This window comes from Sinocyclocheilus anshuiensis, unplaced genomic scaffold, assembly GCF_001515605.1.
Source record: "Sinocyclocheilus anshuiensis isolate Anshui unplaced genomic scaffold, SAMN03320099.WGS_v1.1 scaffold877, whole genome shotgun sequence".
NCBI lineage: Eukaryota > Metazoa > Chordata > Actinopteri > Cypriniformes > Cyprinidae > Sinocyclocheilus > Sinocyclocheilus anshuiensis.
Genome location: NW_015557181.1, coordinates 967,920 through 979,493, shown reverse-complemented (window position 1 = coordinate 979,493; position 11,574 = coordinate 967,920). Strand labels below are relative to the sequence as shown.

General features: G+C 36.1%; 1 protein-coding gene across 1 annotated transcript; it reads left to right on the top strand.

Moving 5' to 3' along the window:
* Nucleotides 1-2,248: 2,248 nt before the first annotated feature.
* On the top strand, nt 2,249-9,020 carry LOC107678639 (dehydrogenase/reductase SDR family member 13-like). The gene is made up of 5 exons (XM_016473986.1): nt 2,249-2,450; nt 3,012-3,130; nt 3,356-3,479; nt 5,099-5,425; nt 8,747-9,020. The coding sequence occupies exons 1-5, from the start codon at nt 2,261-2,263 to the stop codon at nt 9,007-9,009; spliced, it is 1,023 nt and encodes a 340-aa protein (XP_016329472.1). The 5' UTR covers nt 2,249-2,260; the 3' UTR covers nt 9,010-9,020.
* The last annotated feature ends 2,554 nt before the right edge of the window (nt 9,021-11,574 follow it).

Here is an 11,574-nt window from a genome sequence, read left to right as displayed (position 1 = left end):
TGTTCAACGCACCACCGTTTCCGTTTAAAAAACGTTTTGCACCGTTTTGTCGGGGCTGAACGCAGCCCTGGGCATGCCTCCCTGGAAGTGACGTCATCGGCCCGAAACGCAGCTCACTGATACAGGTAAATAAGGGACACCCATTCACGACCCCCGTTTATTATTTATTTATTATGTAAATAATTGTATTTATTTGCTTAAATTAGGACTAAATTATTATGTAATTTATTATGTTATTTATTTATGTAATCCCATTTTTATCTAAATAATTTAGCATTTTTTTTACTTTTTTATATGATTATTTATTATGTATATATTTATGTGAGAGATAGAAGTACAGTGTGTTCAATGTATTGTACTGTTGTTTAACAACTACCTATTGTTCAGCTGATGAAACATCTTTCCGAAAAAAAAAAACCTTTCAGTAGATAAAAACACCATAAATCAGTTGTGAGTATAGGACCTTTATATAGTGCATGCCATTGTAAGACTGTAAGTTTGTCCACCACCACATTGTTTTCATCCACGTAAAATTCTGGTATCTAACCTGGTTAAGGTCTAAAGGGATAGATAGTTCACCCCAAAAAAAATTCTGTCGTTCAAAACCTGTAAGACCATCATTCGTTTTCAGAACACAAATTAACATATTATTTTATGAAATCCGAGAACTTTCTGACTAGGGTTGCCACCTTCAGCGAGGCAAAATAAGGGACACCCAATTAAAATTAATTGTTAAAATATTATATTAACTGGATATCCAAATTTTAATAAAACAATAGGCCTATACCTTTAGAAACACTGATGTGTCTGTCACTTTAAAGGTATGGTTCACCCAAAAATGAAAATTCTGTCATAATTTACCCAGGTTGTTCTAAACCTGCATAAAGTTGTCTGTTGAACACAAAAGAAGATACTTTGAAGAATGTGGGTAAGTAAACAGCTGCTGGTCCTCAGTAACTTCCATAGTAGAGAAAATTACTATCAGAGTCATGGGGACCAGAAACTTGTGTGTGTTTGGTTACCCAAATTCTTCAAAGTATTTTCTTTTATGCCCAACAGAAGAAAGAAATTATTACAGGTTTGGAACAACTTGTGGGAGTGTAAATGATTTTTGGGTGAACTGTCCCTTTAAGTCAGACAGTCCACCGTGAGCAAATGCTTCTCTGCAAACTGCGCGTTCATCATTAGTTACTGGACAGACCCATTGATGTTAAAATAGCAGGATTTCTACTATCAAGTATACTACTTGTTGCAAATAGTGGCAATTATCTGCACTTCAGTATTGTAGTACATTATAAAACAGTATGCAATAATAACGTATTGAGTGTAAATTATAATTTTAATTTTAATTATTAAATGGATGCCACCTTATTGGTACAATAAAGCCCTCCCTACACCTACCCTAACCCTACCCGATACTTTATTTTCAACTTTTTGATTATTTCCTTAATTTTTATTGAAAATAAATGCCTTTACGATGTGATACAAGATTTGAAAAGGGAGAAAAAAAAGTTTGGCAAAAGGCGGGATGAACCCGGGTCGATCGCATCAAAAAGCCAACGACACACGCTTATTCATCTGCACCACTGGAGCTGATGTTTTACAGCCACTTTTAACTAAATGTAAATATACACTCCGTATTTTTTAGTCCATAGTAAGGGCAATTCATACAATACATTTAAACTGAGCTACTTTAATACCATCTCCGAACTTTCTACCACGACTCTGCTGTTCTTCGGCTGGTTCTTCCTGGATACGCTGATTGACAGATGTCTCGTCCAGTCAGCGGTGAGTAATCCCAAACCAATGGCGCTGTCTCAAACTATACCTACCTCTTCCGGTTTGTCTGATTTGTCGTTGTGTTTTCTGACTTGTTAATTTGTTTTCGGATTTGTTGTTGTGTTTTCTGACTTGTTATAATGTTTTCTGAATTGTTGTTGTGTTTTCTGAATTGTTATTTAGTTTTTTGGACTTGCATTTGCATTTGTAATTTGTTATTTTGTTTTCAGAATTGTGATTTGTTTTGCACTTCTCGGTCACCATAAGTTACTGGACAGAACCAGTAATAACTTTCCCGTTCAGCTCTACATGTGGAGAGCCTTGTATTCAAAGGGCAGATGTGAGCTCCAGATGTTTTAAACTGCGCAGGTTTACTGCATGCTATAGGCTATCTATGGTTATAACACCCACATTCCAGACTATCAGGCAGCGTTTACAGATGGGCGTGGCTTGACTGTTTATTCAGTTTCTGTATGTGTATATGAAAGATCGAGGTTTAGCGCAGATCAGGCGAAGACATCTGACTTCTGCGCTCACAACCGCAAACATGATTTTCATTTTATTTATTGTAATTTTATTGGTTGCATATTTTGTTGGTCATAGGATTTTTGTTCATAGGAAGACCTTCAACGGCACTGCCAAACTATATGGGAAAACGGTCATTATAACTGGTAGGTGACTTTTTTTCTTCTTCAAAAGTTTACACTGCAAGATTTCTCAGAGGTTGTTCTTTTAGCTCAACTATTGGCAATTAAGAAAATAAAAGGTAATTAAAAATATTAATAAAAACTATTTCAGTAATAGGCCTACTAATATATCCCTGAAACAAATGCATTCCATGTCATAGGCTATAATACAAATAATAGATAATACAAAACAGAGTTTTCTGGAGTAGAAAAAAAGCAACCAAACCTAGGCTACTACAAACCCTTATGAAACTTGCAAGGGGAGGCTTAAGATTATTTCAAATTACTTAAATTAATATTGTAATGAAAAGTGTGACTTATAGACCCAGGAAAGTCACGTAAATTAATGAAATCTTAAAATGCCATGTGCATAATTATAATGAATATACATTTTTGGGACGTGGACGATAGGGGCTTTGGAGTCAAAATGTAAAGTATTACTGCTCTAAATAAAGTTCAGCGAGTGCAAATACATGAAGCTATGACTCTGTGCCTGTCTATGCTGGAACAACAAAGAATACATATTCCATCTGTTGTGTGTGACAGGTGGCAACACTGGCATTGGGAAGGCGACTGCTGCAGACCTGGCCTTGAGAGGAGCCCGAGTGATTCTGGCCTGCCGCAGCAAACAGAGAGGAGAAGCGGCAGCACAAGAAATCAGGACGGTGAGTGACAGCTCAGATTCTACTCTGATCTGGGAAGACCGGGGCTAGTTGTCACAGTGAACATTTCTAGAGACCTCTGTGACTGTGTTAGTAATGACTAAACTATTAAACACTGAAGACATGAAAAATCGTTTTGTCCCGGTTCATTAATTAAGCTAAAACTTCATGCTTTATCTATTGCACAAACATTGTGTCTGATAAAACATTCTGATATTTTCCTAATAGGAAACTGGGAATGATGCTGTGATCTTTATGCAACTGGATCTTGCAAGTCAGAAATCCATCCGATCTTTTGCCGAAACCTTCCTCAAGTTTGAGCCCAGATTGGACCTGCTCATCAATAACGCTGGTAAAATTAAAAAAGCAAACCTAACCAGCTCCTAAACCTAAGGTTAACGTCAACATACATACACTACCTGACAAAAGCTTGAGGTAATTAAGATTTTTATTGTTTTTAAAATCACTTATGTTCACCCAAGGCTGCATATATTTGATCAAAAATACAGTAAAAACAGTAATATTGTGAAATATTTTTACAATTATTATTTTTTTGTTGCAAATTGTGTGTGTGTGTGTATATACAGTATATATATATATATATATATATATATATTATAAAAATTCTTAGGTTCATTAAAGGCACAATATGTAATTTTCGCCGCTAGAGGGCACGTAGGCTAAAAGCCGTAGAAGCGAAACGAGGCCGCTGAACGAGCGTGACACATGGCTCGAAAGCAGCGGAGCTTTTATTATGCCACGGTCGACCGCTTCCACTCCTTCCGGTCGTGCGTATGTGGGGGAAAAAAGCAGCGCTGTTTTATCCTACTAGATACATTTGAAAGTTCTGTTATAATCAGAGGCGGACAGTAATTAAGTACATTTACTTGAGCAGGTTTGATTTTATTTTCTTCCTTATCAGTCTGTATTTACAGCAGTTTCACTCTGTTCAAATGTGGATGAATGGCTGCACATAGATGTGTGCACACACTGTCAGAACTGTGTGAGATCACTACCATCCTGCTTTTGTGGGGGTGGGTAGGGGTGTTAAATATTTATTTATTTATTTATGTTTTGTTTTTTTCCCCATAGGTTTTTTAACATTCTAAAAGCTCTTTATTCCAAAGATACTACAAGCTAGTCAGTGTATTCAGCAGGTGTAATGTATTCTAAGTTGCTTCAGAAGTATTGCAAGTATTACGTACAACAATAAAACAGTGCATTGACGTAAAAAAGGAAATTTACTTTTGGTACTTTTAAAAGTAAGTACTTCTGTACTTTTACTCAAGTAAAAATCTGTCTTTACAACTTTTACTTTTAATGGAGTAATATTTGACCAGCAGTATCTGTACTTTCACTCAAGTAATGGAGTTGAGTACTTTGTCCGCCTCTGGTTATAATGCTACTCTGTGCGGTCGTCACCGTTCTATTAAAACGCACAACATATTAAAGCGTCTACAAAACGGAAATCGAGGGTTTATGACGTCATTGGCAGGTGACACAATGACACTATGGACACGCTCCGTGTCACTAGTTAAAATTGCTTATTTGTCTGGATTTAAACATTCTTCGAAACATTTGGGATAATGTAAGTACACAAGTCAGCAAAATATATAACACTGTTCTAGTGGTTTTTGGATATTTTAATAAAAAAATCTTATATATTGTGCCTTTAATTAGTATTTATATAATTATTATTACTTCAATCTAACTCTGAAAGTTTCCACAACAGTATGCTGAGAAAAGCTGCTGAAAATTCAGCTTTGCATCACATGAATTAATTACATTTTGCAATATATTACAGCAGAAAAAAATATATTTTAAATTGTAATAATATTAATGTTTTACTGTATTTTTGAGCATAAGAGACTTCTTTCAAAAGCATTTAAAAATCTTATTCCAAATTTTGACTGGAAGTGTAAGCTGTGGTTTGAGATACCATGACTGATACCTGTTTGTTGTGTTGTTAAGCACTGGCCGCTCCAGGATGCACTGAAGATGGCCTTGGGATGATCCTCGGTGTCAATCACATCGGTCCATTCCTGTTGACCAATCTTCTGTTGGAGCGTCTCAAGGAGTATGCGCCAAGCAGGGTGGTCAACGTGTCGTCTTGTGGTCATGATCTGGGCACTATTGATTTCGACTGCATCAACACACACAAGAAGCTCGCTCTGGGATCGTCTGACGTCGATTTATTCAGGGCCTACGCCCACAGCAAGCTCTGTAATGTGCTCTTCACCCATGAACTGGCCAAGAGACTGGAGGGAACCAACGTCACATGCTACAGTCTCCATCCAGGTTAGTGATCAATGAGAGTTTGCAATATGTGAATATTATTTGCCAAAAACTATTCATAAATGTAAAACAAACATGTAATGTTTAAAGGGGTCAAGACATGAGAAATCAAATTTGCCTTAATCTTTTGGTACTGTATATAAGAGGTCTTTGTACCATTAAAAGATCCTTTAAGTTTCATACCTTAAAACATCCTCCTCATTGTAAACAAAGCATTTATTTAATCAAGCTCCAAAAAAGGCTCGTTGAAATTACAATCACTGTCGCTATCTTGTCTACACTGGATACAGTATAGAGATGCTCATTCACTTTCTGACACAGTCTATTTCTGTTTTTTTTTATTTATATAGCGCTTTTAACAATACAGATTGTGTCAAAGCAACTGAACAGCATTAATTAGGAAAATAGACGTAATCAAACAGACGATGAACACTATTAACAGCAATTATTATATGATGCAATCAAACTTATAGCAAAATGTGGTAGTTCTGTATGTTGTTTCAGCGTAGGTGCTGTTCCAACCAAGCAAAATTTATTTGTTTAACCCAAACTAAATAATAATAATGTGCATTTGATCAGATATAACTGCAGTAAAAGATTATGAGATGCATTATTTGAATGCTTGGCCAAAGAGATGTGTCTTTAATCTAGATTTAAACAGGGAGAGTGTGTCTGAACCCCGAACGTTATCAGGAAGGCTATTCCAGAGTTTGGGAGCCAAATGCGAAAAAGCTCTACCTCCTTTAGTGGACTTTGCTATCCTAGGTACTACCAAAAGTCCAGAGTTTTGCGACCTTAGGGAGCGTGATGGATTGTAGCGTGGTAGAAGACTAGTTAGGTACGCAGGAGCTAACCCATTAAGGGCCTTATAGGCAAGTAATAATATTTTGTAACTGATACGGAATTTAATAGGTAGCCAGTGCAGAGACTGTAAAATTGGGGTAATATGATCATATTTTCTTGACCTGGTAAGGACTCTAGCTGCTGCATTTTGGACTACCTGTAGCTTGTTTATTGAAGATAAAGTCCACAGATAAAGACAGTCCACACGCTCGATTCTGTCGTCAGGACAAATGGAGTGAAAGAACGTTCGCTTTGACGCATTTGGTTTAAACAGCTCGTTTGCATCTTTGTACAGATATCAGAAGGATCCCAGCATAAGGAACAAGCGGATAGTTTATTTTTAATGGCATCCCAGCTCGTGTTAGAGGATTGTTTGGAGTATTTTGTTTTGTAAATGAGGTACAGTGTCATGGAGAGTTCACAAAGAAACATTTGTTGAAAGATGAAGCGGTTACATGATCTGATTGCAGCTGCATCACAAACCGTTAAAATATTTTCTTACTTCTCTGTCCAGAAATTACCATTTTTTTTATCATGTTGTCAAAACACTCACATGCAATAGTGAGGGGGTGTTCATACTGTTTCCTGTGCAATGACCTTAGCCAATCATAATAGTGGCCGATTCCTGACCAGCCTTAAAGGACACACCCCTTAAAACAGGTCATTTTAGACAGAGGGTCAGAATGCGGGTTGAAAATAATAATTTTTCCATGTATTTGCTTTTTTGTTTTTGTTTTTTGTGCAAAAACTTTATTAACATTATAAGTGCACCTCAAAGAACATATTTTAAAAAATCCATGTCATGACTCCTTTAATGGCAGTGCAACAAGGTTCTTCAGTGATTCTTTGCAGAAACATTAGCTATGAGATATTATTACCACAAAAGTTGCCACAAATCACAAGTTTTCTGCAAGTTTTATGAAGGAAAATGTAAGTCCTTTTCAAGATCAACTGAAGAAAATGTAAGGAATAAATTAAAGTGTATACAAACACAATACGTCAGTATGCTCTCTTAATGCAAATGTCAAGGGAGAACACAAGGAGTATTAGCAGCACTTCATAGTTAGAAAATACAACTTCCAACCTATCTCCATTACTAATTAATTATACACATAAAATACCTTAAAGGGGTCATCGGATGCTACATGCACTTTTACAAGTTGTTTGAACTGAAATGTGTGTTGGCAGTGTCTGTACACAACCACCCTTTAATGATAAAAATCCACCCAGTGTTTTTGTTTTTATATACTAAAATCTTTACCCCTTTCTCAAATCGAGCCGATCTCAGATGCCTGTCTGTGTGACATCACAAAGACAGGCCCCTCCCACGATAGTTTGATTGACAGTGGCGTTTCAGCACAGACTGGACTGGTGTCTTACCTTAGACCCACCCTGAGTGAGCTGTCATCAGTCCGCCAGTGTTTCACCGCTGGAGCAGATGTAGACAAGAATGACTCCTAAGCGATTGAGGTGTTCTGTTGTTGGATGTAATAATGAACATAGCAGTCGTCATTTACTCCCGACATCTGAGCCGCTGAAGACACAGTGGATTACGTTTGTTTTTGAAGGGAATACGCCCCCCGATCTACATAAATGTGTCTATGTTCGCGCGAATCATTCGTGATCCAGCTTTACCTACAGAAGAAGTGAGTATAAGGTTTTTTTAATGAATCTTTGCAAATCGCCTTTTCTAATAATTTGCTAATTAGCAAGTTTCACGATGAATGCAGCTAAAGTAAACAGTCCCTCAGAGAGCAGCTCAGAAGAGAGGGGCGGGGTCAGCAGAGCTCATTAACATTTAAAGGAAAATGCTACAAAACTGCTTGCTCTGAAAAGAGCTGTTTTTGACAGGGTAAAAAGGGTGTTTTTTACACTCCCACTGAGAAATTTTAACCAAACGATGTTACAGACTTTTCATTAAGACCCTAAAGAATCATATCAACTTGTGGAAAATGGGCATCCGGTGACCCCTTTAACTAGAATATGGAAATAACTTTTACTGTATCTTCTGATCACATTGTACAAAAATTATGTTCTTCCTCATTTTTGTAGTTTTTGAGTTCATTCAAAGTAGATGCAGCAATGACATAAGAAGTCTTGTTTTCTGAGAATTGTATCAACATGAAGTGAATTTATGATAAAAAGGGAAATATCAACAGACCGGAAAAATCAACTTAATTCCCTTAATTTTGTTCAATTTCTCAATTAAACAAGGCTGCATATCTTCAGTTTGCATCTCAATTAAATGGATCGTGAATTAAGGATGTTCAGATACTTGTATTGGAAAACAGGACAAAACATTTAATGCCATGACTTTATGAACTTAAGACTTTTGCTCCAATTTAAGATCTTTTAAGTCCTTAATACATGGAATCCAAAAAACAAACAAACAAAAAAACAGGGAAAAGTCAGAAGCATCTAGCCTCTTGCATCCATTTCTCACCCTCTTACGGTTTGTTTTCTGTGTTTGATCTGTTTCAGGGTCGGTAAGAACAGAGCTCACCCGTGACATCAATGAATGGCATATGTGCATTATCAAAGCCATCATTAGCAAGTTCTGGGCAACCGACCCGGTGTCCGGGGCTCAGACGACGCTGTACTGCGCACTACATGAGAACATCGAGCACCTGAGCGGACGATACTTTTCTGACTGTCAGCTGGTGCAAGTCAAGCCCGAGGCCAGAGATGATGGAATCGCCAAAAAACTGTGGGACGCTAGTGAGAAGTTATGTGGCATGGCTTGAATACAAAGACACACACACTGTACAATGTACAGCTCTTTGTACTGTATTTGGTATAATAAAAAAAAGTTAATGAATAAATAAAAATTAATTAATTAATGATAAAACCATTTGTAAGTGTATTAAACTTGCAATTTGTTGAGAAAGTAGTGCCTTTCAGATGCCACTTAAATGGTAGAAGCAAGTGCTTTTTAAATGCTACTTCCTTAAATGCCAAACACAAAATGCTCCACTAAACTCTCCCATTGTGCAAGCCCAAAAAACAAGTACTAAGTCCCCCCCCCCCCTTTTTATCTTGACTGCCAAGGTGCAGAGGACATGATCAGACATGTAAGATGAAACCTGTAGCAACATTCACAACATTCAGATCAAGTGTCAGCAGTGACATGTCAGTTTTTCTGCATTCTCAAGGAACTTGGATTGACAGAAAACATGCACACCCCATATCCATCAGTTAACCAGGTGCACACATCACGTCCTGTGCAAGGAGCTATACTTAAACTATAAATGCACACGCTGAAGAAAAAAGATTGTCCAAATGTTCAGAAAAAAATAACCAAGAATCGGGCAGAATGGACTCATGACAGCCCTTTATGCTTGATACAGACCTGTTTATTGGCCATTTTTTAACAACAATTTTTTTAAATAAAGCGTATATTTTATTTCAGCCCAAGCAAAGCGTTTAAACATTGACTTTTAATACTGAGTCTGAATACTGAGGTGAAAGGCATGAAAGAAATTCATAATTTCTCCTTTGATGTTGCTCAACTCTCCTTCATATTTTCACATTAAAATCAAAATCAAAATATATCTTGGATGAATAACATTTGTTTTATTTCTGAGTCGTAAAATGGTTTTGATTTGTCTGCTAAATGAATAAATAACTATGCTAAAGTATGCAAGCTCAAGATGCAGATGGATATGTCTATTTTAGTATCACTCAGATACTATTAGTTTTTATTAACATTTTTTAATTAGTTCTCATTTTTATATTTTCCATTCTCATTTGAGTTAGAATTTTAGTAATTTTGTTGTGCAATTTTTTTATTTTTTTTTAAATATGCCTATTTTTATTTTAATACAAGTTATACTAAAGGAACGTTACAAATGCTGCCTTGGCAACTTGCGGAAATAATTTTTTTTTTTTTCAGTTTATGTTTATATTATTATAAGGTTTATTTCAGTTGTATTTTTTTTAAATAACCCTGGTCTGGCAATTAAACGTTTAAACATTGCTGGCATAAACAAGATGCTGCACTTATGCACTACTCATATTTATTATATCTATCCAGATTTTTGCATGTTCATTCACTCAAAACGTGCACTTCATAATTTCTGAGATAACCTGGGGCCCAAACAGGGCCGGAGTGGGAGTCATTTTCAGCCCTGGAGTTTCATGCCTTAGAACGGCCCACTTTAGTTCACGACTGACTACAGCTATTACAATAATGTAATTAAAACTTCAGTATATAAGTCCGCAATAACGCACTGTTCTCTACAGACTTGTAATTCATTATATTTTTCTAAAGCTTTGTTTAAAAAAAAATATATTTTACTGGCCTTTTCATCGCCACCTTTGCGCTTTCTATTATACATTTTTTAATCTATTATTAATGTCTGCCTGCAGTTAAAAAGTTCTCAGAAATAATCACATTTGTTTTGCTTAACCTATATTCTAAAAATAATTTTAATGTCATACAAAAAAAAAAAAAAAGTAATCGGCCTGAGTAAATTGTACCATTCTAAAATCGTGACTGCACAAGTAGTGTAGTGGAGGTGAAATTAGGTGAATTTAGGAGGTGAAATTACATACATACAAATGGCAAGAAATTTGAAAGCAACAACTGAACATCTATGAAACTTCTATGCACTTAAACGTGAAAGACGTCTCCCCTCAGGTAGATTAAATGTTTTCCTGCCTTGTAAAATTTTGGGCTCATGATCAATAAATTGCATTCGCTCAAACTGATTTGCCAAAATCAAATCGCGGACGTAAGTGCGAGTCCTGCTTGCTGTGAAACAGGAGCAGCCGGCAGAGGATTCCACTGTCCACATTGACTTCCAGTTGGCAACCAGCAACTGTTTGGTTATGAACATTCTTCAAAATATCTTCTTATGTGTTCAGCAGAAGACAGATGTTCAAACAGGTATGAAACAACTTAAGAGTGAGTAAATGATGACAGAATTATAATTTTTTTGGAAAACCATTCCTTTAACACATTTAGCTGTATTTAAATCCATTCTGTGAAATTCTGCAATTTATTAATGAATAATAATTAATTATAATAATAATAAATTAATTAATAATAATTTATGCATTTAGCAGACACTTTTATCCAAAGCGACTTACAGTGCATTCAGGCTATACATTTTACAGTATTTTATTCTGTATTTTATTTTACAGGCTATACATTAATTATCAATTGAGAATTTGTTACTCGTATGGTCTGGTGGTCATATGGCGTATGCCTGTGAATACGGGACAAACTGTGTTATAGTTTTCATACGGGAAACTTCTTTGATGCCTTAAAGGGTTAGTTCACCCGAAAATGAAAATTAGGCTGTGTT

Coding starts and splice junctions, on each gene's coding strand:
- LOC107678639 (XM_016473986.1), top strand. CDS start 2,261: ATGAAAGATCGAGGTTTAGCGCAGATCAGGCGAAGACATCTGACTTCT. Junction 2,451..3,011: donor GAAAACGGTCATTATAACTG/GTAGGTGACTTT, acceptor TGTGTGTGACAG/GTGGCAACACTGGCATTGGG. Junction 3,480..5,098: donor CCTGCTCATCAATAACGCTG/GTAAAATTAAAA, acceptor TGTGTTGTTAAG/CACTGGCCGCTCCAGGATGC.